This window comes from Bufo bufo, chromosome 5, assembly GCF_905171765.1.
Source record: "Bufo bufo chromosome 5, aBufBuf1.1, whole genome shotgun sequence".
Taxonomy (NCBI): domain Eukaryota; kingdom Metazoa; phylum Chordata; class Amphibia; order Anura; family Bufonidae; genus Bufo; species Bufo bufo.
This window is the reverse complement of record NC_053393.1, coordinates 8023338-8050984: the sequence shown is the minus strand read 5'-3', so window position 1 is coordinate 8050984 and position 27647 is coordinate 8023338. Positions and strand designations below refer to the sequence as shown.

Here is a 27647-nt window from a genome sequence, read left to right as displayed (position 1 = left end):
ACTGGGTGTTCAACCTCAGGGGGCACCTTGGAGGAAACCACAAGTCTGCACATTTACTTCCTATGTCTACAATAGATCTAATTAGAGATGTTAAATCAATTCTAAATGGATCAAATTTGTCCAAATTATCAGAAGTTCATTGTGATTTAAAGGGGTATTCCCATCACAATGATCACTGTTAAATCTGTTAATGATTTGACAGTGATCATTTTTGTAAATACATTTAATTACCCAATTTCCACCCTTTTTGAGAAAAAAAGGCCCCTCTTACCTGATCGTTGTCTTTCGTCTCCAATGGTTACGGCCACCTCTCCTGTCAAATCCCGCCAGGCCGCGCTTGCGCAGAAGACTGAAGATTTTCTTCCGGCTGGGCCGCGCAGTGTCCTGAACGCGCACGCCGCCGCGCACGCGCCTCGATGACTTCTTCCTGGCCAGTATAGTACAGAGCCGCTATGTACTCTGTACTATACTCTGTACTATACAGGCCAGGAATAAGTCACCATGGTGCATGCACGGCTGCGCGCGCGTTCAGGACATTGCGCAGCCTGGCCGGGAGAAAATCTTCAGTCTTCTGGCCGGGAGAAGACGTCAATCAAGCCCAGCCGAATCCAGGAAGTGAACGTCACGCTCAACGAAGGTAAGTATGAAAACTGAAGATGGGAATACCCCTCTAATTCAGGTGAATCACTCAAAATGGCGTCATGTTACAGATCGGAAGACAGCACAGCTGGGCGGGGAAGCTGAAGAAGGAGGATTACATGACCCTGGTGGGGCCCCGGCCATCAAGCTTGCACATAATGCCTTGCAGTCAGCCTCAGCCAATCACGAGGGACAATACTGACACGTCATAGTCATTATATACAACCCCAACCAGGGAAGACATGCGCATTCTGAGCTTTTACATTGATGTGACAGGTCGTCTGTCAGAAAGATAGTAAAGGGAGCTTATCTTTGGACTCACAATACAACTAGTTTGCGGTCCGATAGGGGCAGTTTTAGGGAAGACAATAGTTAATTAATTGATAGACAAAAAGAGAGGTTTTTAGCCAGTGACAAGACCAGGGTTGCCAACCGTCCAGAAAGTTCTGGACTGTCCTTAAAAATAGACAACTTTTTTCATGTGTCTGGGAAAAAATAGACATGATTTTTTTGAGGCTGGTGATACTTGACTAGATTATTTTGCTGGTAATTATTATCATTTTACAGCTCACAGTAACTGCTGGTGATGAGTCCTTATCAGTATATTGAGCTATAGACATGTATTACTTAGAATCTTTATCATTCCTTATGGTTTTCCAATTTGTCCGTAAAAAATGTTGGCTGTCCGTGATTTTGGGATAAGTTGTCCAGAAAAAAAAAATTTTGGTTGGCAACCCTGGACAGGACTGTGTCAGTGTCAGACCCATTGAAGTGCACTAATGTGTGTTACTGGGCTACAGCCATTTCCATCCACTAAGGCTCTGTTTGCAGGTCAAATTTAAAGCTACAGTACAAAATTTTTCCTAATGTGTAGTTGCCAGCTATCAGCCCACTTACACATGCAAAAATCTTAAATGTACTGGCTGACATATTTTTGTGTCATCAGTAGGGTTGAGCGTACCGAACTTTAGGATTTTTGGACCCAGGACCCGAACCCGAACATTTCAGTAAAAGTTTGGGTTCGGTGTTCGGCGCCTTCTTGGTGCTTTTTGAAAGGCTGCACAGCAGCCAATCAACAAGCGTCATACTACTTGCCCCAAGAGGCCATCACAGCCATGCCTACTATTGGCATGGCTGTGATTGGCCAGAGCAGCATGTGACCCAGCCTCTATATAAGCTGCAGTCACGTACCGCTGCACGTCACTCTGCTGATACAAGCGTAGGGAGAGGTTGCTGCTGGACTTGTGATTTCAGGGAGAGCATAGGAGAGAATCTAACTCAGCAATCTACAGACAAATAGTTGTGTGGGTGCAGGGCACTATCGTTTTACCCTGCCCTGAGCCCATTGACCATTTTATGCATGCTCAGTGCACCAGCACTGCATCTGAGCTTTTGGGACATTGCAAATCACCATTTTTTGGGGGGAAACTACAACATCTGTATTAGTCAGTGTGCAATTTAAGCTAGAAATACACCCATCATTTTCTGGGGTTTGAAAAACACACCTTTTTTTTCAAAAAACAGTACAGTCCCTGACAAAAGTCTTGTCGCTTCTCTATTTTGTAGAAACTCCTGCTATTAACCTGACTTTTAATTAATCAATTGGTGTTAGAAATAGCGCATATGAAAAGCTAAAGCCCTCCCAAATGATGTTTAATGCACTGAAATAAATTTGTTTCACTGAAAAAAGATTTATCATTTATTCAAGACAGAAAGGTCAAATTTTGGCAAGACAAAAGTTTTGTCGCCTATACAGAAATTGAAGAACTTTACTGCAAATCCAAAAATATGTCAGCAAATTAAGTAATGGTGCTGTGAGATCCAAATTTAATATCTTGTATGACTTCCATGAGCTTGAAGGACAGCATCCATGCGGTTTGGCAAGGATTCATACAATTTATTGATGAAGTCATCAGGAATAGCAAAGAAAACAGTCTTGCATGCCTCCCAGAGTTCATCAATATTCTTTGGTTTCGTTTTCCATGCTTCCTCTTTCATCCTACACCACATATGCTCAATGATGTTCATGTCTGGTGACTGGGCTGGCCAATTCTGGAGCATCTTGATCTTCTTCGCCTTAAGGAACTTTGATGTGGAGATGGAAGTATGCGATGGAGCACCATCCTGCTGCAGAATTTGGCCTTTTTTATGGATGGGAATATAAGAGGTAGCTAAGATTTCTTGGTATTTTAGACAATTGATGTTGCCTTCCACCCTGCAGATCCCTCGTACACCCCCATACTTAATGTAACCCCAGACCATGATTTTGCCTCCACCAAACTCCACTGTTTTCTGGGTAAATCTCAGCTCCATGCGGGTTCCAGTAGGTCTCCTGCAATATTTGCGGCGACTGTGGTGTAATTCAACAGAAGATTCATCTGAAAAATCCATCTTCTGCCACTTTTCCAGAATCCATCCTTTTAGCAGGCTGTGGGCCTTGGCAAATGCCACACGGTTTTTCAATTGTCTTTTGTTTAGTGCTGGCTTATGGGCACTGATTCGACCATGGAGGCCATTTCGAGACAGAATCCGACAAACTGTTCTGGTTGACACAGGGACTTCAGGTGACCAGGTCTTGTGGAGCTCTGCTGCAGTGGAAAATGGGCTGGCCTTGGATTTTCGAGTCAACAAACGGTCCTCTCGAGCAGTTGTCTTGCGGGGTCAGCCTGACCTGGCCTTGTCCAAAACGTCTCCAGTCTCTTCAAATCTTTTTTTTATCCTCTGAACTTGACGCTGAGACACATTGAAGGTGTCTGCTGCATCAGCAGTGGATCTGGTCTTCAGCCTCTTGATAATCAACACTTTAGTCTCCGGGTGAAACTTTGGCATGTTTGCAGAGGTCTAGTTGCAGTTGATGTGAAGGTCTAGTGTACTGGGGTTCTTTTTATACACACCTGAGACCTAATTGATCCATTATTAGTCACAGGTGAAGCTCATATGACAAGGCGACAACACTTATGTCTTGGCAAAAATTGACTCAATGGGCTTTACCAAGCTGTGAATATTAGAATACTTTGTCAGTTTCGTTTTGCACTGAAACATTATTACAAAAGCTGTTGGGATTAAAATGACCCATTTCTTGTAACAAAATCTTGATTAGAAATATATTTTAGCGGCATTTCAGGTCAATTTGTACACAAGCGACAAGACTTTTGTCAGGGACTGTATTTGCCAGATCTGCAAGTGCTAAATTCAAGTTAAATATATACATCATTCATATTCTGTTAGCAAAAAAAGACTTTTTGTGCAATCTACAACATCTGTATTAGTCAGTGTGCAAATACAGGGGTTTGAATTAGGCATTTGAAATACAGCCTTTTTGTGCAAAGATATATTTACTTCAGGCCTACAGAGGTCCAGGCCCTCTGAGATACTACCTCTACATACAAGGGTTTGAATTTGGCATTTGAAATACAGCCATTTGAAATACACCCATTTGAAATACCGCCATTTTGTGCAAAGAAATCTTTAATTGAGGCCTAGTCTGGTTCAGGCCGTGTGAGATAAACCCTGTACATACTGTCGTTTTTTTTTACTATTAATTAAACACCCATTTTGGGCAAAATCCTAAATTCAAAAAATATGAGGAGAGCGTCAAATAAGGGACGTGGCCCAGGTCGTGGTGCTGCTGGTGGAGCTCCTGTTGCAGGGAGAGGACGTGGTCGATCTGTGCCAGCTACACGCACAAGTGAAACCCCTTCCTCAGGTGCGAGTAGGCGACAAAACCTGCAGCAGTATTAGGTCGGGCCTAATGCTGCTCTACGAATGGTGAGGCCTGAACAAGTACAGGCGATAGTAGATTGGGTTGCTGACAGTGGATCCAGTTCCTTCACATTGTCTCCCACCCAGTCTCCTGCTGAAAGACCACAGTTGGCACCTGCAGCCGATGTCCATCAGTCTTTCACCTAACCCCCTTGCAAATCAGCCAAGCAGTCTGAGCCCCAAGTCATGCAGCAGTCTCTTCTGCTTTTTTATTACTCTGTTAGCAGGGTTTCCCAGGGGCATCCACCTAGCCCTGCCCCAGAAGTGGAAAAGATTGAGTGCACCGATGCCCAACCACTTATTTTTCAAGATGAGGACATGGGAGGACCATCGCAGCATGTCTCGGATAATGACGAAACACAGGTGCCAACTGCTGGGGCTTTCGAAAGCGTGCAGACCGACAAGGAAGTTATGGGTGAAGACTGGGTGGAAGATGATGTGGAGGACGATAAGGTCCTCGACCCCACATGGAATCAAGGTCATGCGAGTGACCGATGTAGTTCGGAGGAAGAGGCGGTGGTCGCACATAGCCACCAGCACAGCAGAAGAGGGAGCAGGGTGCAAAAGCGGAGTGGCCGTCCTCTAGACAGTACGCCTGCTACTGCCCACCACAGCAAGGGACCAAGCACACCAAAGCCAGCTCCAAGGAGTTCCCTGGTGTGGCAGTTCTTCAGACAATGTGCTGACGACAAGACACGAGTGATTTGCACGCTGTGCCATCAGAGCCTGAAGCGAGGCATAAACGTTCTCAACCTGAGCACAACCTGCATGACCAGGCACTTAAGTGCAATGCACGAGCTGCAGTGGAGTAGACACCTCAAAAACCAAGAAAGGTCTCTGGCTCCTCCTGCTTCCTCTTCTACTGGAGTCGCGGCCTCTTCATCCACCTCTGGAGTGACAGTGCCACCTGGCACCCCACAAACAGATGATCTGCCAGCAACACCTGGGTCACCAAGCATCTCCACTATGTCACACGGAAGTGTTCAGCTCTCCATATCACAAACGCTGGATAGGAAGAGGAAGTACCCCCCTACCCCCCGCGATCCCTAGCCCTGAATGCCAACATTTCTAAATTACTTGCCTTTGAAATGAAGTCATTCCGTCTGGTGGAGACGGATAGTTTTAAAGGCCTTATGGCGGTGGCTGTCCCACAGTACGTTGTGCCCAGCCGCCACTACTTTTCAAGGCAAGCCATCCCTTCCCTTCACAACCAAGTAGGGGACAAAATCAGGTGTGCACTGCGCAATGCCATCTGTGGCAAGGTGCACCTGACTACGGATACGTGGACCAGTAAGCACGGTCAGGGCCATTATATCTCCATAACAGCACACTGGGTAAATGCAGTGGCGGCTGGGCCTAAGGCGGATAGCAGTTTGGCGCATGTCCTTCCACCACCGAGGATTGCAGGGCGCTTCAGTTTGCCTCCTGTTGCTTCCTCCTACTCTGCTTCCTCATCCTCTACCAGCTCCTCATCCGGTCAGCGTAACATCTTCACCACCAACTTCAGCACAGCCAGGGGTAAACGACAGCAGGCAGTTTTAAAACTTATATGTTTTGGGGACAAACCCCACACCGCGCAGGAGCTGTGGAAGGGCCTTGAACAACAGACCGATGAGTGGTTTGTGCCAGTCAGCCTCAAGCCCGGCCTGGTGGTGTGCAATAATGGGCAAAATCTCGTAGCAGCTCTGGGACTAGCCGGTTTGACACACTTCCCTTGCCTGGCGCATGTGCTGAATTTGGTGGTGCAGAGATTCCTTAGAAATTGCCCAGACATGTCAGAGCTGCTGCATAAAGTGCGGGCCGTCTGTGCGCGAGTTCGGCGTTCTCACCCTGCTGCTGCTCGCCTGTTAGCGCTGCAGCGTAACTTTGGCCTTACCGCTCACCGCCTCATATGCACCTTGCACATGGTGGCCAGGCCATAGTGGAGTTTCAGCTGCAGCACGCACGGGTGAATCGCTTGGCGGAACAGCACCACTTCACCACCAATGACTGAGCCTCCATGCGAGACCTGTGTTCCTTGTTGCGCTGTTTCAAGTACTCCACCAACATGGCCAGTGACGATAACGCCATTCTCAGCGTTACTATCCTACTTCTATGCCTCCTTGAAAAAACGCTGCTGGCGATGATAGAAGAGGATGTGGCACAGGAGTAGGAGGAGGAGGAAGAGGGATCATTTCGTAGGGTTTACGGCCAGTCATACCCAAGTGGCTCCGAGGGTGGGTTCCTGCACCCACAAACTCAAGGTGCACAATTGTCCAGCCAGGGCACAGTTCTGGAGGATGACGAGGTGGAGGATGAGGAGGAGGAACCATGTTCACAGCAGGGTGGCACACAGACCAGCTCATGGCCATCACTGGTGCGTGGATGGGGGGATACAGAGGACACAGACGATACACCTCCCACAGAGGACAGCTTTTTGTTGCCTCTGGGCAGCCTGGCACACATGAGTGATTACATGCTGCAGTGTCTCCGCAATGACCGCCGAGTTGCCCACATTCTAACTTGTGCTGATTACTGGGTGGCCACGCTGCTGGATCCCCAGAAGAAGGACAACGTACCATCCTTAATTCCGTCACTGGAGTGTGATCGTAAGATGCGCGAGTACAAGTGCACGCTGGTAGACACGCTGCTGGTGGAATTCCCACCTGACAGCGGGAGCACAGTGGAAGCACAAGGCAAAGGCAGAGGACGAGGAAGAGGTCGCCAACGCAGCTGGGGCACCGCCAGCACCTCAGAAGGCAGGGTTAGCATGGCCGACATGTGGAGAAGCTTTGTCAGCCTTGGAGGTGCTGACCTGCCCTGCAGCCAGTGTATAGTGGCACCGCCAGCACCTCAGAAGGCAGGGTTAGCATGACCAAAATGTGGAAAAGCTTTGTCAGCACGCCACAACAACCAGCACCACCAGCTGATATGGAACGTCTTAGAAGGAGGCAGCATTTCACCAACATGGTGGCGCAGTATGTGTGCACACACCTACACGTACTGAATGACGGGTCTGCCCCCTTCAACTTCTGGGTCTCCAAATTGGACACATGGCCTGAGCTTGCCCTTTACGCCTTGGAGGTGCTGGCCTGCCCTGCAGCCAGTGTAATGTCTGAACATGTGTTTAGCACGGCAGGGGGCGTCATCACAGACAAGCGCAGCCGCCTGTCTACAGCCAATGTGGACAAGCTCACGTTCATTAAAATGAACCAGGCATGGATCCCTCAGGACTTGTCTGTACCTTGTGCAGAATAGACATTTATACCACCATCAAACATACTGTACATTCTTGTACTCAAGTCAAGTGCAATGATTCTTTGTTTTCTTTTTTTTTATTTGTCCCAATATTTTAGGGGCTACCTACCCCAATAAAAAAATAAAAAAAACATTCTTGGCTACCTGTTCCTCCTCATTTATTGCTGCCTCCACCTACAACACCACATTCACCGCCTCCTCAACCTCCGACTCCATATCAACCTCCTTCTCTGAGTTGCAGGTTAATAATTTGTAATTTTTAGTTATTTTATTTTATTTTAAGTTATTTCCCTATCCACATTTGTTTGCAGAGCAGTTTCCACGCTCTTAAGCACATTTTACTGCCTTTTACATCCCTCTAGCCTTTTCAAGGACTATTTAAGAGCCATTTTAATGCAAAAAAGTGCCAATTTTAGTGCCCTAAATTGAAACAATTCTTATTTTCAATTGTCGTGTGACATTTTACCATTTTTGGCGTATACAAACCCCTGCTGTGCCTGGGTGACAGGGGCCTAAATCTCTCAAAATCCTCTGTTGTATTGCTGGGTGACATGAACCCCCTTTTGCTGTGAATGAACCCCTGCTCTGCATTGCTGACAGGGAACTACATTTAGTGAAAACATGTGTTACTGATCGGAAGATGACCGACTACAAGCGCACGCTGCTGATGGCATTCCCACCTGACAGCGGGGCACAGTGGAAGCACAAGGCGAAGGCAGAGGAGGAGGAAGAGGTCGCCAACGCAGCTGGGGCACCGCCAGCACCTGAGAAGGCAGGGTTAGCATGGCCGACATGTGGAGAAGCTTTGTCAGCCTTGGAGGTGCTGACCTGCCCTGCAGCCAGTGTATAGTGTGAACGTGTGTTTAGCGCGGCAGAGAGCATTATCACAGGCCGCAACCAATGTGGACAAGCTGACGTTTATTATAATGAACCAGGCATGGATTCCACAGGACTTGTCCGTACCTTGTGCAGAATAGACATTTATACCGGCCTCAACCATCCATTCTTGTACTCAAGTGCACTTATTCTTTGTTTTATTTTGTTATATGTCCCAATATTTTGGGGGATACCCCAATTTAAAAATTTAAAATAACACAAATCAGTGTTGGCTACCTATTCCTCCTTCACCGCCGCTTCCACCTACACCGCCACGTCAACCTACACCGCCAAATCCACCGCCTCCTCAACCTCCTACTCCTAGATCCAGATTGTTATTTTTAATTTTTCTGTATTTTATGTTATTTTAAGTCATTTCCCTATCCACATTTGTTTGCAGAATAGTTGCCATGCTCTTAAGCACATTTTGATGCCTTTTGCAGCCCTCTAGCCCTTTCCAGGACTATTTTAGAGCCATTTTAGTGCCCAAAAGTTCGGGTCCCCATTGACTTCAATGGGGTTCGGGTTCGGGGTCAAGTTCGGGTCAAGTTCGGGTCCCGAACCCGAACTTTTTTTTCAAGTTCGGCCGAAACTCATCGAACCCGAACATCCAGGTGTCCGCTCAACTGTAGTCATCAGTGCACTGATCTCTGTCTAATTGTGCATTTTATTCTGAAAACTGTTGCAAATCTTATTACATTAAATAAGTGTAACGAACCTGATTGGATGTATTTTCCTACATCACAGTCACTACATGTTGAGTAGTGTTGAGCGCGAATATTCGAATAGCGAATTTTTATCTCGAATATCGCAACTTCAAGAATTCGCAAATATATTGAAAATAGTGCTATATATTCGTTATAGTGAATATTCGTCATTTTTTCACATCTGAACACATGATTCCTTCCTGCTTCTTGCTTGTTTGGCCCACAAACAACTTAATCAGGGAGGAATCATGACTTCAGATGGAAAAAAATGACGAATATTCTAAAAAACGAATTTATAGCACTATATAGAATATATTTGTTTTTTAGAATATTCGTCTTTTTTTTTTTTTTCAATCTGTACAGTTGTTCCACTTTGGCATACTCATCCCCAACAAGCGTCCCCGTCACCATAGGAACGCCTGGGGGTTAGAATATACCATTGGATCTGAGTTTTCACGATCTCACTGAGATTGTGAAAACTCTGATCCGATGGTATATTCTAACCCCCAGATGTTCCTATGGTGACTGGGACGCTTGTCGGGGAGGAGTATGCCGAAGTGGAACAACTGTACAGATTTAAAAAAAAAAAAGAATATATTCTATATAGTGCTATATATTCGTTTTTTACAATATTCGTTAATGACGAATATTCGTTTTTTTGAATATTCGTCATTTTTTTCCATCTGAAGTTATGATTCCTCCCTGCTTAAGTTGCTTGACAAGCAACTTAAGCAGAAAGGAATCATAACTTTAGATGGAAAAAAATGACGAATGTTCTAAAAAACTGATATATAGCACTATATCGAATATAGTGCTATATATTCCTTTTTGACCCATGCCTGTATTGATCACGTATTATTTGCATATTACGCGATCATTACATTGCCAAAAAGTAGAATATAACGAATATTCAAATTCGAGAATATTTGACGAATATTCTATAAAATATTTGCAAAATATCGCAAATTGGAATATGACCCCTGCCGCTCATCCCTAATATTGAACTCTATTCAATTGTTTCCCCTATACAGTCACTAATCTCCTACCTTATTGGTCAGGTTTCATACTGTGCTGCTGTCATGGCTACTGCTGCAACATTATTATTGCCCATCTCCTGCTTTGTCTGTCAGGTTCCATACTATATAGCTACTGCTATGGCTACTGCTGCCGCTACCACTACCCCTACACGCTTCCACGTCTCCTTCCTTGTCCGTCAGTTTCCATACTGTGCTGCTGCCACAGCCACATACTAAATAGAATCTGCCGAATAATTTGTTAGAATCAGACCAGAAACCAATTTCAAGAAATTCACTCATGTCTAGCCATAATGTATGAAGGCCACATGCAGAATAGTAATTTCTTGCACTATACCATCAGAATAATTTTTAATCCGCATAATATGAACCAAAACTAAGAAAAACCTCTGTTTTCACCTTGTCGGGCCGAGAGTCCCTCTTCCTGCTCAGAATGGAAACGGCTTCACTGGAATGTACCAGAGAGATGTGAACCTCAGCGTCTCCAGGCCAGAGCAGAAGGAACGTGGCTGAATAGTTGCCATTTCTGTGGTCAATGACTGAACCTGTTACTCCAGCTTTCAGCTTTGGAGAATGTAACTTGGCCTGAAAATAATCTCCTCCATAGGACTTTGGTCGACCATAATGATCCCGAGCAAATATGACAACAGTTATACGATCTCCTACGTGGTAGACTTCTTGTGGATGCAGGAAAGCATAAAATGTGGTCTTTGGACTTGTAGAAGACATGAAGTCCACTCCACTGGCAACCTCTGGCCATTCAATGAGCTTGATTAGTCTCTGTATCTCTTCTTGGTCTGAATCTGGTGAGGTTTTTGGGCTTTGTGATGTGTTTGAAGACAAATAACTCATGACAGGCGGTGGATGCCATTTACCTGGAGATCTTTGGGTAAGCAACTGAAATATAATCTGTAAATGAAAGCAAGAAGCAGCCGGTCAATTGTCAAAGAAAACATGGGATTTAAGAAAAATGGATTTAGTATCTTATAAGACACAAGTTGCACTTGAAGGAGAATTTTTTTAGAAATATTCTTCAGAATTGCCTACAGGTCTGTATTTGTATGTGAGAGAACTGCTTTCAAGATTGGGAAGTGCAACGGGCGCCTCCACCCAAGGCCCTTCCTATCGCGTCCCAGGTGTAGGAAATGCCGAGTGGTATGTTGGGGCCTAAATTGTCTATTTATGTGTTTCACGGTGCTCCTACCTGGATACGGCTGGACCCCAGGCTTTGGCTCCGACACAATAAATAGGGGGAATAATTAAGGGATTTGAAGAAATAACTTGAGTCCAGACCTTGAAATGAAGCTCAATGGCAGCTTTACTTGAATAAACGTTTCTCCAAACAGTTTCAGGCTTTGTCTTGGTTCCAGCAGGCTTTAGCATTAAACTGGCAGGCAAACTCAACTCTTCTATATTTTTCTCTCACTCTGCTGTACTGACAAGCTTACTTGGTGTCTTTGTGTCCTTTTTATGCTGCACTTCACTCTTGTAGTCAGACTTATGATCAGCCAAAAAGTAGGTTAGAATCCTGGCAGCTCCAACATGGAGTCTCAACCAGAACAAACCAGAACTGCCCCACCTCCTTCTGGTATCAAGCAGGACTGGCCCACTTCTGGCCAAAAGGGGGGAGAATGGAATGGTGAGTTCCCTTCTCTTTAAGGATAGCTCTGCCATTTACGCTGCCACCTGCTGGTGAACCAGGCACATTACATGTAATAAACAGTTACATAACAAGATTATGAATGCACATTGTTGTGGACCTGGAAAGACATACATAAGATGACATTATATTAGCCTATTAGAGATAGTAGCAGGGTGCAGTAGTGGTAACACCACTCTGGGGTATTACAGAAGTAGGCAAACGGTCGTAGTGTTTAGCAGCAAACTAAGTAGCAGACCACATGCAGTGTCCCACTCCTTAATAGTAGTGGGGCCCTGTATCTTTAAGCCTGTCTTTGTATGATATATATATATATATATAAATATATATATAGTATATATATATTGTGGGGTTTTGTTCTAGTAGATAGGGTAAGCGGGCGCAGTACAGAGGAAAAATACAAGTTCTTAAATCAAAACGTCAGTGTTTATTCACACTTGAGGCAATTGCACAAAACAGCATGTAACTTTGCAGTCTAAGGCCTCTTTCACACTTGCGTTGTTGGGATCCGGCATGCACTTCCGTTGCCGGAGGTGCCTGCCGGATCCGGAAAAACGCAAGTGTACTGAAAGCATTTGAAGACGGAACCGTCTTCCAAATGCTTTCAGTGTTACTATGGCACCCAGGACGCTATTAAAGTCCTGGTTGCCATAGTAGGAGCGGGGAGCGGGGGAGAGGTATACTTACAGTCCGTGCGGCTCCCGGGGCGCTCCAGAATGACGTCAGAGCGCCCCATGCGCATGGATGACGTGATCACATGGATCACGTGATCCATGCGCTTGGGGCGCCCTGACGTCACTCTGGAGCGCCCGGGGAGCCGCACGGACGGTAAGTACACTGCTCCCCCGCTCCCCACTACACTTACCATGGCTGTCAGGACTTTAGCGTCCCGGCAGCCATGGTAACCACTCTGAAAAAGCTAAATGTCGGCTCCGGCAATGCGCCGAAACGACGTTTAGCTTAAGGCCGGATCCGGATCAATGCCTTCCAATGGGCATTAATTCCGGATCCGGCCTTGCGGCAAGTGTTCCGGATTTTTGGCCGGAGCAAAAAGCGCAGCATGCTGCGGTATTTTCTCCGGCCAACAAACGTTCCGTACCGGAACTGAAGACATCCTGATGCATCCTGAACGGATTACTCTCCATTCAGAATGCATTAGGATAATCCTGATCAGGATTCTTCCGGCATAGAGCCCCGACAACGGAACTCTATGCCGGAAGACAATAACGCAGGTGTGAAAGAGCCCTTAGTGTTAATTCACACACAATAGAAAGTTCATATAACACAAGTCACCTTGCTGGCAGTTCTGCCTCTAGTAGTCCACAGCAGGCTTTAGGGAGCCTGTTTCCCCAGCATGCGGCTCTCAGCCCTCCAGCACGGCACAAAGTCTCAGATCCCAAAAACAGCTAGTTATCTGGCAGGCCGGGCAAGACTTACAAAACTCTTCCACCTCTCTGAATATGCTGCGCCAGTAAAACTGCTGTAGAATTCGATCCTGAGTTTTCTGCAGCCCCAGGTGACCCCTGAGAACGTGTTGGTGGACTAGATCTAACACAAGCTTGCGACAAGCCTTGGGGACCACCAACTGTTCAATAGGCTCACCCCGTAATTGATTTACTCGATATAACATATCCTGATGAACCACAAAACGGGGAAACACTGACTCTGCCCCAGGTTTTTGTGGTTCACCATCTACTAATAACACATTTTCCCAGGCAGTGGATAGGGTTGGGTTCCGACGTTGGGCAGTACCAAAATTATCCCCGGAGACATTTAGGTCTGCCAATTCAGGACCTGACATCAAGTTCTCCATGTCTCCCACCATCACACTTAGCGGGGTTGTCTCCCCCTCTTCCACCGAAGTGGCGGTCACCCCTACCGCTGGCCCTTCGGTCTCAGGTTCCCAGGGTTCTGGTCTCCCACCTGAGCCGGGCCACTCTGCTAGGTTACCCCTGTCTCAGGTTATCAGTCACTCTCATAGCAGGCCACAGTGCCGGGAAGCCTGGGAACTAGTGTTGATCGAGCATGATCGGCCGACCACCTGTTCGGCTCGAGCATCTTGATGCTCGGCACATGGCGGTACCCAGGGTCGGGCCGACACAGAGGCTGGGGATATATTCTAACCCCCAGGCGTTCCCATGGTGACGGGGACGCTTGCCTGGGGGTTAGAATATTCCATCGGATCAGAGTTTTCACGCTCTCAGTGAGATCGTGAAAACTCAAATCCGATGATATATTCTAACCCCCAGGCATTCCCATGGTGACAGGGACACTTGCCTGGGGGTGAGAATATACAGGGCCACACCGCTCACAGGAGTACATTTATAAACTAATCAGTAACTTTAACTTTAACTTTAATCATTGCTCATTGCTGATCTCTTTACTTGGATTATTTGGATACCGTACTCTGTCTTAGCTCCGGTAATAGCAGGCAGTGCGGGGGGCGGCCCTCCCACTAGGCGGCGCAGGCGCATGACGTCAGTGAGTGAGCGCCGCCCGCACTTACTGCTGTTACCGGAGCTAAGACAGAGTAAGGTATCCAAGTTAAGAGATTAGCAATGATTAAAGTTAAAGTTACTGATTAGTTTATAAATGTACTCCTGTGAGCGTCGGGGAGGGGGATCTGTGGATGGCACTATTTAGGGAAGGGAGGATCTGTGGATGGCACTGTTTAGGGGAGGGGGATCTGTGGATGGCACTGTTTAGGGGAGGGGGGATCTGTGGATGGCACTGTTTAGGGAAGGGGGATCTGTGGATGGCACTGTTTAGGGAAGGGGGATCTGTGGATGACACTGTTTAGGGGAGCCGGATCTGTGGATGGCACTGTTTAGGGGAGGGGGGATCTGTGGATGGCACTGTTTAGGGGAGGGGGATCTGTGGATGGCACTGTTTAGGGGAGGGGGATCTGTGGATGGCACTGTTTAGGGGAGGGGGATCTGTGGATGGCACTGTTTAGGGGAGGTGGGATCTGTGGATGGCACTGTTTAGGGGAGGGGGATCTGTGGATGGCACTGTTTAGGGGAGGGGGGATCTGTGGATGGCACTATTTAGGGAAGGGAGGATCTGTGGATGGCACTGTTTAGGGGAGGGGGATCTGTGGATGTCACTGTTTAGGGGAGGGGGGATCTGTGGATGGCACTGTTTAGGGAAGGGGGATCTGTGGATGGCACTGTTTAGGGAAGGGGGATCTGTGGATGACACTGTTTAGGGGAGCCGGATCTGTGGATGGCACTGTTTAGGGGAGGGGGGATCTGTGGATGGCACTGTTTAGGGGAGGGGGATCTGTGGATGGCACTGTTTAGGGGAGGGGGATCTGTGGATGGCACTGTTTAGGGGAGGGGGGATCTGTGGATGGCACTGTTTAGGGGAGGGGGATCTGTGGATGGCACTGTTTAGGGGAGGGGGGATCTGTGGATGGCACTGTTTAGGGGAGGGGGATCTGTGGATGGCACTATTTAGGGGAGCCGGATCTGTGGATGCCACTGTTTAGGGGAGGGGGATCTGTGGATTGCACTGTTTAGGGGAGGGGGGATCTGTGAATGGCACTGTTTAGGGGAGGGGGATCTGTGGATGGCACTGTTTAGGAGAGGGGGATCTGTGGATGGCACTATTTAGGGGAGGGGGATCTGTGGATGGCACTGTTTAGGGGAGGGGGATCTGTGGATGGCACTGTTTAGGGGAGGGGGATCTGTGGATGGCACTGTTTAGGGGAGGGGGATCTGTGGATGGCACTGTTTAGGGGAGGGGGATCTGTGGATGGCACTGTTTAGGGGAGGGGGATCTGTGGATGGCACTGTTTAGGGGAGGGGGATCTGTGGATGGCACTGTTTAGGGGAGGGGGATCTGTGGATGGCACTGTTTAGGGGAGGGGGATCTGTGGATGGCACTGTTTAGGGGAGGGGGATCTGTGGATGGCACTATTTAGGGGAGCCGGATCTGTGGATGGCACTGTTTAGGGGAGGGGGATCTGTGGATGGCAATGTTTAGGGGAGGGGGGATCTGTGGATGGCACTGTTTAGGGGAAGGGGATCTGTGGATGGCACTGGTTAGGGGAGGGGGATCTGTGGATGGCACTGTTTAGGGGAGGGGGATCTGTGGATGGCACTGTTTAGGGGAGGGGAATCTGTGGATGGCACCGTTTAGGGGAGGGGGATCTGTGGATGGCACTGTTTAGGGGAGGGGGATCTGTGGATGGCACCGTTTAGGGGAGGGAGATCTGTGGATGGCACCGTTTAGGGGAGGGGGATCTGTGGATGGCACTGTTTAGGGGAGGGGGATCTGGATGATGATTAATAACAAACATACATATCTAAATGGCGGGGGGCGGGGGGCCGCACTTGGGCAGCTCAGCCTCTGTTGGTGGTGGACCTTGTCCCAGCCCTGGCGGTACCGCATGTGCTTGAGCGCCATGCACGAGTCTCCTTCCCGCACGTTTCTTGGCCACTACGGAGCCAACAAACGTGCAGGTAAGTACTGCCCTCACTGTAATGCCGTAGCCATGTTGGTATAGCACCCGATGACGCATGTTCAGTTCATTCGTAGTCAGGGAGAGCTGAGCATAGGAAGGGACAGACAGTGTAGGGAGTGTAATTGAATTTTTTTTTGTACAAAAAAACGTTTCAGAGACGCAAAAGTCCTTGTAAGGACTATTGTGTGTGTGACAGCAGCAATATATGTTTGTAGCGCAACCTGCGCTAAATTGGCCAGTGTTAGGGAGAGCTGTGCATAGGAAGGGATAGACAGTGTAGGGAGTGTAATAGGAAGATTTTTATACAAAAAACTTTTCAGAGACCCAAAAGTCCTTTTAACCCTTTCATGACCAAGGGTCATTGATGCCCCAGTGTCCAGGTCAAAATTTACAAATCTGACATGCGTTACTTTATGTGGTAATAGCTTTGGAACACTTTTACTTATCCACGCCATTCTGAGATTGTTTTCTCGTGACACATTGTACTTCATGATAGTCATATATTTGAGTCAATATATTTCACCTTTATTTATGAAAAAATCCCAAATTTACCAAAAATTTAGAAAAATTCACAATTTTCCAAATTTCAATTTTTCTGCTTCTAAAACAGAAAGTCATACCTAATAAAATATTTATTACTTAACATTCCCCATATGTCTACTTTATGTTGGCATCATTTTGGAAATGTCATTTTATTTTTTTAGGACGTTAGAGGCTTAGAAGTTTAGAAGCAATTCTTACAATTTTTAAGAAAATTTCCAAAACCCACTTTTTAAGAACCAGTTCAGGTCTGAAGTCACTTTGTGGGGCTTACATAGTGGTAACCCCCATAAATGACCCCATTGTAGAAACTACACCCCTCAAGTTACTCAAAACTGATTTTACAAACTTTGTTAACCCTTTAGGCGTTCCACAAGAATTAAAGGAAAATGGAGATGAAATTTCTAAATTTCACTTTTTTGGCAGATTTTCCATTTTATAATTTTTTTTCTTTAACACATTGAGGGTTAACAGCCAAACAAAACTCAATATTTATTACCCTGATTCCGCGGTTTACAGAAACACCCAACATGTGGTCGTAAACTGCTGTACGGGCACACGGCAGGGCACAGAAAGAAAGGAATGCCATACGGTTTTTGGAAGGTAGATTGTGCTGGATTGGTTTTCTGAACGCCATATGTTTTTTATTTTTCTGCCGATCGTCTTGCGCAGGGGCTCGTTTTTTGCAGAAAGTGTTGAGGTTTTCATTGGTACCATTTTTGGGTACATAGGATTTTTTGATCATTCATTATTACACTTTATGGGGCAAGGTGACCCAAAAATTGGCTGTTTTGGAACAGTTTTCATTTATTTATTTTTACAGCGTTCATCTGAGGAGTTAGGTCATGTGATAGTTTTATAGAAAAGATCGTTACGGACGTGGCAATACCTAATATGTAAACTTTTTCTTATTTATTTAAGTTTTACACAATAATAGCATTTCTGAAACCAAAAAAATGATGTTTTAGTGTCTCTATAGTCTGAGAGCCATAGCTTTTTTATTTTTTGGGCGATTGTCTTAAATAGGGTATCATTTTTTGCGGAACGAGGTGACGGTTTTATTGGTACTATTTTGGGGGTCATAAACCTTTTTGATCGCTTGCTGTTGCACTTTTTGTGATGTAAGGTGACAAAAATAGCTTTTTTGACACTGTTTTTTTTATTTTATTTTTATGGTGTTTATCGGACGGGGTCTATCATGTGATATATTTATAGAGACGGTTGTTACGGACGCGGTGACACCTAATATGTGTAGTTTATTTCATTTTTTCATTTTTTTTTATAGAAAAAGGCAATTTATTTTTTTTATTTACATTTTTTTTTTTTTCATTTTTATTATTTTCACTTTCTTTTTTTATCAAGTCCCACTTGGATCATGAAGATCCAGTGAAGCTGATGGCTGTACTATACTTTGCAATGCTCTTGCATTGCAAAGTATAATACTATTAGATGCCCTGTAGGTGGCAACAGCGGACGCTTTTGCAAAGCGTCCGGTTGCCATGGCAACCATCGGGTGCCGCAATCACAGCGCTGCAGCCCCGATGGTTGAGAGAGGGAGCTCCCTCCCTCTATTAACCCCATAAATGCCGCAATCGTGGCATCTATGGGGTTACAGGAGAGTGTCAGCATAGAGCTGACACTCTCTGCAGATGGCGGCGGCTCAGTAATGGAGCCGCCGCGATCACAAACAGCAGGGGGATTGGGGGGTTCGGGGGCAGAGCTGGAAAGGGGAGGGATCGGGGGGGGTATGGCCGCCAATATTGAGGGAGGCTGGGGCAGGATGGGCGGGTCAGAATGAAAGCATGGGGCGGGGAGGGGGCGGACCGCATCAGGGCAGCTGCCTGCCTCTAGAAGATGATCTGCAGACGGACACAAGGGGGGGCTTGGAGGAGCACAGCCACAGATCGGGGGCACAGATGGGGGGGTATTATGAGGACCCTACCTGATTTCATGCTCTGATCTGCAGAGCGCAGATCAGAGCATGAAACCGGCATTTTTTTCACTGCCGATCCGATTGGTTAGTCTGCACAGATTGTCGGCAAGGGGCCACTCTGATTGGTCCCTTGCCGGCATTACTGCACTGTATGCTGTCCGTGACAGCAGCAGGGCTCGGGCAGAAGCTTTAATCCAAGCGCTTTGCAGCGCTTGGATTAAAGAGCTGGTTTGACGTTTATACACGTGGTAGCTGCACGGGGTATGTGCAGCTGTCACGTATATATACAGATTGCGGTCGGGAAGAGGTTAAGGACTATTGTGTGTGACAGCAGCAATATATATTTTTAGCGCATCCTGCGCTATATACCGTGTAATAGGCCGCTGTAGACAGTTAAATTATTTGCGTCACATCTCCTGTGTAAAGTAACATAGTAACATAGTACATTGTCCATCCAGTTCGGCCTGTCATCCTGCAAGTTGTGCGCATTCCTAAAATATCAGTGACATCCAGTGCACTTTTTCCATAGATGGTGTCCACATCTGACAGTGAGATTAGCTCCGCCACATCTCCAGTGTAAAGTGTGCGCATCCAAAAAATATCTGTGACATCCAGAGTAATTTTTCAATAGACGGTGTCCGCTTCTGACTGTGAGATTAGCTGTGCTACTTCTGCAGTGTAACGTATGCGCTAAAAAAATGTATCTGTGTAGTTTTACAATAGACGGTGTCCGCTGCAGACAGTGACATTACCAGGGCCACATCTAAAGTGTAAGGTGTGTGTTTAAAAAAATTTCAATGACATCCAGGGTACTTTTTCAATAGACGATGTCCGCTGCTGTCCGTGACATTACCAGGGCCACATCTAAAGTGTAACATGTGAGTTAAATTTTTTTATCACTGACATACAGTGTACTTTCTCAATAGATTCTGTCCGCCTCTGAGAGTGACATTACCAGGTCCACATCTAAAGTGTAAGGTTTGCGTTTAAAAAATGTATCACTGACATACAGTGCACTTTTTCAGGAGACACTGCAAACAGTGACATTAACTGTGGTACCTGTCCTGTATAACGTTTTCTCACCACAAATACCTTTTTAAATTTGTTTGTGCATACACTTCCAAATCCTACGCTACTGAACTGTACTTTTAAGCATATGTACCATTTAATATAAATAAGGTGAGCAGTAAGGTACAGGAAGTGGCCGTGCTGCTGATGGTGCACGCAGACACCGTGGCCCTGGGAGCAGTGAAACTGTGCCTGCTGCCAGAGCACAAGAAAAACAATCATCCACGATACCTGGCTTCATGTCCCAGTTTGCAGGGCAGCGCAGGACACCACTCTTGAAGTCAGACCAGTGCGAGCAGGTGGTCGGTTGGATTGCAGAAGATAATGCTTCTAGTCGGTTAAGCACCACCCTGTCTTCCACCAAGTCCAGTCTCAGTAACCAGGAGTCTGGTCAACACAATCCTCATCCTGATCCTCCTTCCTCCCACCATGTAGAGTCCGGCCAAACAAGTGATCCCACACTCGGATATTCCAAGGACCTCTTTTCATCGCCATTACTTGATTTGGCCCCCTCGCCAAGCACGCTTGAAGAGGGACATGAGATCTTGTGCCGCAATTCCCAACCTCTTGAGCATCCACAGTCACATGAACATGACAGTGGGAAACGGCAATTAGTGTTTAATGAGGTGGATGATGATGAGACACAGTTGCCAATGAGTCAACCGCAATTACTATCTCAAGAGGTTGATGAAGAGGATGAGACACAGTTGTTAATCACTGAGGTTGTGGTTAGGTCAACAAATCAGGAGGATGAACAGAGTGAGGAAGTGGAAGAGGAGGTGGTCACTGACCCAACCTGGGAAGGTGGCAAGCCAAGTGAGGACAGCAGTACAAAGGGGGAGGGATCTGCAGCACCGCAACAGGCAGGAAGAGGCAGTGGGGTGGCAAAAGGGAGAAGGCGGGCCACACCAAACAGGCCCGCAACTGTTCCATGGAGCACCCCCTTGCGGAAATCTCCCTTGCCAAGTGGTAGATGTTCCGCAGTCTGGCGCTTTTTTGAGGAATGTGCGGACGACAAAAGAATAGTAGTTTGCAACCTGTGCATATGAAAATGAGCAAGGGCGTGAACAGTAGCAACCTCACCACCACCAGCATGATCCACCACATGGCATCCAAGCACCGTAATAATTGTGAAGAAAGCCTGGGTTCACAATCTGTGTCTGCGGGTCACACCACTGCCTCCTCTTCCCCTGTGTTACGTGCTGGCCAATCCCCTGTCGAAGGCACAGGCCCGGATGCAAGCACCATCAGCGACCGCATCCACTTCCATGTCCCAGCGCAGCGTCCAAATGTACTTACCCCAGGCCTTTGAACGCAAGCAAAAATACCCAGCCACCCACCCACAGACTATAGCACTAAATGCGCAGATTTCCAAATGACTGGCCCTGGAAATGTTGCCATTTAGGCTTGTGGACACTGAGGCCTTCCGCAGCCTGATGTCAGCAGCTGTCCCTCGTTACGCAGTCCTGAGCCGCCACTATTTTTCAAGGTGTGCCGTGCCTGCCTTACACCAACATGTGTCCCGTAACATCACATATGCCCTGACCAACACAGTTACTAGGAAGGTCCACTTAACCATGGACACATGGACAAGTGCATTCGACCAGGGATGCTACATTTCCCTGACGGCACACTGGGTGAATGTTGTGGAGGCTGGGAGCGAGTCATACCCTCGGATGGCATAGGTGCTACCGTCGCCAAAGATTGCGGGCCCTACGTCAATCAGGGTTTCCGCCAGCACCTACGTTAGTGGCTACAACCCCCACATCTCCTCCTCCGCCTCCTGCTCCACCTCCACCTCCAAATTATCCGTGTGCAGCACCAGTCAGTCATCAGTCTGGAAGCAGTGTAGCACTGCAGTGGGGAAGCGGCAACAAACAGCACACCGCCGCAGAGCTGTGGCAGGGGATAAGAGACCAGACTGAGCTGAGGCTTTCACCACTCAACCTAGAACCAAGCATGGTTGTGTCTGATAATGGCCGTAACTTGGTGTGCGGCTTTGGAGCTCGGCAAGCTCAGACACATCCCATGCCACGTCTTAAACTTAGTGGTTCAGCGGTTTCTCAAAACCTACCCCAATTTGCCTGAGCTACTGGTGAAGGTGCGCCGCGTGTGTGCACATTTCCACAAGTCATCGACAGCTTTAGCTAGTCTGTCAACACTGCAGCAGCGCTTGAAATTGCCAGCTCACCAGCTGTTGTGCGACGTGAGCACGCGCTGGAACTCGACGTTCCACATGTTGGCCAGGCTTTGTGAGCAGCAGAGGGCAGTAGTGGAATACCAGCTGCAACATGGTCGTCGCCTTTCCAGTCAGCTTCCGCTCTTCACAAGCGAGGAGTGGGCATGGTTGTCTGACCTCTGTGAGGTTTTAAGAAACTTTGAGGAATCAACACAGATGGTGAGCGGCGATAACACTATTATCAGCGTAACCATCCCACTTCTGTGTCTACTCAAACGCTCGCTGCTCACAATTAAGTACAACGCTTTGCATGTGGAAGAGGGGGAAATGGGGGAAGGCATTACACAGGGTGATAGCCAGACCACCCTCAGTTTCGTCTTCTCAGCTCGAATTGGACGATAAAGAGGAGGGGGAGGAGCAGGAGACAGTTGCCTCCGCTACACAGGGTAGTACCCATGGAAGTTTAATTCCATCTGTTCAGCGTGGGTGGGCAGAAAAGGAGGAAGAGGATGAGAAGATTGAGAGCGATCCTCCTGATGATGACAGCAAAATCTTGCCTGTTGGTACTCTGGCACACATGGCTGACTTCATGTTAGGCTGCCTTTCCCGCGACCTGCGCGTTATACGCATATTAAACAACACGGATTACAGGTTGTTCACCCTTCTCGACCCCCGCTACAAAGAGAACTTCTCATCTCTCATTCCTCTGGTGGAGAGGACGAGCAAAATGGTGCAACACCAGAAGGTCTTGTTGAAAATTTCCATCTCACAACGCTGGCGGCAGTGTCCGTAGTTCTTTGGCTAACCAAAGAGTGTAGACAAGGGGAACACACAGCAGTTCCAACAGAGGCAGGGCAACACTCTTCAAAGCCTGGGACAGTTTCATGACACCCCACCAGCACCCTCACCCTGATGCACGGCCTAGTGTCACAAGGAGGGAAAATTTTTGGAAGATGGTGAAGGAGTACATAGCAGACCGCGTCAGCATCCTCAATGATCCCTCAGTGCCTTACAACTACTGGGTGTCCAAGCTGGACACGTGGCACAAACTGGCGCTTTACGCCTTGGAGGTACTGGCCTGCCCTGCCCTGCCACCAGCGTTTTGTCTCAGCGGGTATTCAGTGCTGCTGGAGCATAATAACTGATAAGAGTATCCGCCTGTCAACTGAGAATGCTGACAGGTCGACTCTTAAAAAATTAACAAGGCCTGGATTGATCATGACTTCTCGACTCCACCAGAGGAAAGCTGATGAACATAAAGGCACTTTAAATGTGTTGTTTATAATGTACTGAATACACTGTATTCTTATGCACCCCTTCCACCACAAACAGGTGTTGTGACAAACTCCCCTCTTTTGAGGTTGCCACGAGTGCTTGGAGAGGACTACTTGCTAGCCTCTTACCATGCGATTATGGTCCCATGTTGAATGCACCGGTTTTGTGCAGAAAAGCCATAAGTACAGCCAGGCCAAAAAGACTTGTACTAACTTTTAAATTCCTGGTCTAATTCGTGTCATTTTGGGATGTGTTAAATGTCTATGTGTATTGTAAAGGGTGGGACATTGTATGTTTGAGTAAGTGATGTCTGTTCCATTGTCTCTCTGTGTGTATTGGCGATTGTCCTCTGTCCTAGAGACAACCAAGTTGTAATTCGATTGTCTCTCAGGACAGAGGGCAATGTGTATTCTCCTGCCTGTGTTGATTATGTTAACCATGGTGTCTATGTGGGTTGTAACCTTTGTGTTATGGGTTAATGTATGTTTGTTGTGGGTGTCTCCCTTGCATGGGAGTAGGGGATAAGAATAGCAATGTAGCGGGGGCGCAGACCTAGCGGAATGCGGCTTGACTTGGGGGGGAGACTTCAGGCAGGTAAGGGTTAAGAAATCGGGAGAGTGTGAAGAAGGGAGGTAGTTAATGGGGGGAGTTAGAGAGTGGTTTGGCGGGCATTATATAAAGAAGGAGAAGGGAGGAGCTTAGGGAGTTGAAGAGAACGAGGAAGTTATGGCGGACCTGGAGGCTTTGATGACGGCGGTGAGAGACGCGGCGCGGCAGCACGGGACAGCGTGGCTGCAGGATCACCTTACTGGGGCTTTGAGCGCGGTTCCGGTTCCGAGTGCAGCGATGGAGGTGAGGACCAGGACACGCCGTTCGGTCCCCCCGGAGCGGCTTAGTCCTGAAGCGACCCCACCGGTCAGGAGGCGGGTGCGGAGTCCTCCCCGTGGCCCACAGAGGAGTGCGGCGGTGCCGGCGTCCCGCTCGGCCCCCCGGCGCAGCGGGAGGTCGGTGGCTGCTCGGGCCGGGTCGGCGGGGGGGGCTCAGTCACCTGCTGGGCCTGCCCCCAGGTCCGTTAGAGAGTCGCGCGGCGGGTCTAGGCCCCTGACGAGGCATAGAGCGACGGACTCACCTGCGGATGCGGGGGGAGTCCTGCTTGAGAGCGAAGATGCGGCCGGGCGGGGATCCGCCGCGGCCTTGCGCGAATCGGTGGGGGAAGATGGAGCGCGACCGGAGGCCTCGGCTGGCAGGAGGGGACATGCGCTGAGGGCGGCGGCGGGAAGCAGTCGAGATAGGGGCGCGTCGCGGCCCCTGGAGGTGGGCCGGCGACAGGACTATGGAGCGCCGACTGGTGGGCCGGATTTGCTGCCGCACCCGGTGCGGCGGTGTAGCAGGAATAGTTCAGCAGGAGAGGAGAGGGTGGCGAATGCGGTGGCCGGGGCCAGGAGGTCCTTAGGTGCAGCGGATCAACATGGAGGCAGGGACCAGGAGCCCGGTTCCCACACCCTCGCTAGGAGCCCTGGCGGTGGGTCATCATCGGGACAGAGCATGGAGGAGGGAGAGCTGGAAGCAGAGCATTCCCAGGCGGCAGGTGGCCTAGCTGAAGAAGAGGTGTCGGATGCTGTGCCGTGTCCGTGTGGAGGCCCGTCGGCGTCATACAGTGGAGGAACTGCGGCTGCTGGGTCTTCTTCCCAGGGACGGCCAGGTGAGAAGACATCTGGACATGTTACTGTGGGGTCGGGTATTGGGGTTGCTGGGCCTAGTCAGGTGGGGGGAGGGGGTCCTGCGGTTTTAGCACAGGAATTGGTATCCGGTATGTTGGCTTTGTTGGCAAAATTGGGACAGGGAGCAGCTGTGTCTCCAGCGGCGGTTTGGGATCCTTTGCAGGGAGTCAGTAGTCCGGGAGCGGTTGCTGGGCCGGAGTGTTTGGGTTCGCAGCCTGGGTTGTCTGCGGGACCTTCGGTGGGGGAGTCAGCTAGGCAAGGGAGTGTGCTGGGTGATGGTGTGCGGTTGGCGGATGCAGCTAAGGGGGAAGTTTATGTGTGCTTCGAGGGTCCGTTGGGTGCACACCTGAAGCAGGATGTTAAAGAGAAAATATGGCGGGATGAATATGTGGAGATATTTTCCCTGCTTCCGTTAGAGAAGTTTAATTTGGATAGGGGAAAACCTGACGAAAGTAAGCGGGAGGAGGAGGAAAAGCGGAGGTATAGGCTCATTCCGCGCACATTTCAGAATTGGCTTCAGGCGTTTGCCATTTTTGCTAGTGTGGTGGGTGAAAAGGCTCCGGAACATTGCTCTGCGTTGTTCGGTTATATGGATGCCATCGGGGAGGCTCATCGGGTTTATGGGGGTGTGGCGTGGCTTAGATACGATGAGCAGTTTAGGCAGAGGAAGGCGGTCAGACCGAGCATCAGATGGGATCATAAAGACATTAGTCTTTGGATGAAATTGATGACGGCTCCAAAAGGGGGGTCTATGCCCTTTCGAGGGGGGGCCGGGGGTTCCTCGGCCGGTGAGGGTCAAGGTGTTGGAAGGAAGGGCTGTTGCTGGCAATACAACGAAGGCCATTGTCGGTTCATGGCTGAGTGCCGGTTCAGACATGAGTGCTCCGGTTGCGGAGGCGCCCATAGTTTGTCAAAGTGCTTCAAGAGGGGGAGAGGCAAGGGACCCGAGGTTGGGCAAAAGAGGGGTGACGCCGGTGAAGGTGGGAGAGATGGTGCCTTATTTAGAGAAGTACCCAAATAGGGAGGCGGCTGCATTGTTGCTGGCAGGTTTTCAGTGGGGGTTCAAAATTCCGTGTCAGTCGGTTGGAGATGGTACCGTTCCGCGGAACTTGGCTTCGGCGTTGAGTTGTCCAGGGGTGGTGACGGAGAAGATTGCTAAAGAGGTTGCTGCAGGAAGGGTTGTTGGTCCTTTTGTTTATCAGCCGTTGCCAGATTTTTGGGTATCACCGTTGGGGCTAGTGCCAAAGAAAGAGCCCAAAAAATTTCGTTTAATACATCACCTGTCTTTTCCGCCGGGTGGGGCGGTGAATGATGGTATAGCGGAGGAGTTGTGTTCAGTTTCATACACTTCTTTTGACGCGGCGGTTCGGTGGGTACGTCGTTTTGGTCAGGGGGCCCTGTTGGCTAAGACCGATATTGAGGCCGCGTTTAGGCTGTTACCGATTCATCCAGAGAGTTTTCACTTGTTGGGTTTTCAGTGGGAGGGGAGTTTTTATGTAGATTGCTGTTTGCCGATGGGTTGTGCGATTTCCTGTTCGCTGTTTGAATGTTTTAGTACGTTTTTGGAGTGGGTAATCAAGGTAGAATCAGGTTGGAACTCGGTGTTACACTATCTTGATGACTTTTTGTTTATCGGCCCGGCGGGTTCACAGGTTTGTTCGGTTTTGTTGAGAACTATGGAGCGGGTGGCGGCTCGTTTTGGAGTACCGTTGGCCCCGGATAAGACTGAAGGACCGGCAACGGTTCTTCGTTTTTTGGGGATTGAAATAGATAGCGTGGCTATGGAATGTCGGTTGCCGGTAGATAAAGTTAGGGATTTGTTGGAGGATTTGGCCTTTTTGGTGCAGGCTAGGCGGGTTCAGTTGCGGAAGGTTCAGTCGGTGCTGGGCAAGTTGAATTTCGCCTGCAGGATACTGCCAATGGGGAGGGTGTTTTGTCGCCGGCTGGCACAGGCCTCGGCGGGAGTAGTGGTTCCGTTTCACTATTTGCGTTTGTCCTCGGAGGTGAGGGAGGATTTACGGGTATGGCAGGCCTTTCTGGTGGGTTTCAATGGCCGAGCGATGTGGATGGAAGCGCCTGTCTCTAATGTGGACTTGGAGTTATTCTCGGATGCATCGGGTTCCGGCGGTTATGGGGTGTATTGTGGTAGACAGTGGAGTGCGGGGCCCTGGCCGGTGGAATGGCAAGAAGCTGGTTTTCTTGGGAACTTGGTCTTGTTGGAGCTGTTTCCGATAGTGTTGGCTACAATACTGTGGGGTGACAGGTTGCGTAATAAACGGGTGCGTTTTTACTGTGACAACATGGGGGTGGTGCAGGTGATTAATAGTCAATCGGCTTCGTCTCCTCCGGTGTTGAGATTACTTAGGTTATTGGTGTTACAAGGTTTGCGGTTGAATGCTTGTTTTGTTTCTGTTCACCTGCCGGGGGTGGAGAACTCCATAGCTGATTCTCTTTCTCGTTTCCAGTGGGATCGTTTTCGAGGATTGGCACTGGAAGCGGAGGTTCAAGGGTTGTCCTGTCCCCAGTGGCTCTGGAGCGTGGCCTTGGG

General features: G+C 48.5%; 1 protein-coding gene across 1 annotated transcript in view; it reads right to left on the bottom strand.

Moving 5' to 3' along the window:
• The window catches only part of LOC121001180 (NXPE family member 3-like), a 60343-nt gene that overhangs the window by 15965 nt on the left and 16731 nt on the right, over window positions 1-27647 (bottom strand). The window contains exon 2 of the mRNA XM_040432129.1: window positions 10655-11164. Within this exon, the coding sequence (XP_040288063.1) occupies window positions 10655-11107 (453 nt within the window). The 5' untranslated portion in view covers window positions 11108-11164. The remainder of the gene's footprint in view (window positions 1-10654; window positions 11165-27647) is intronic.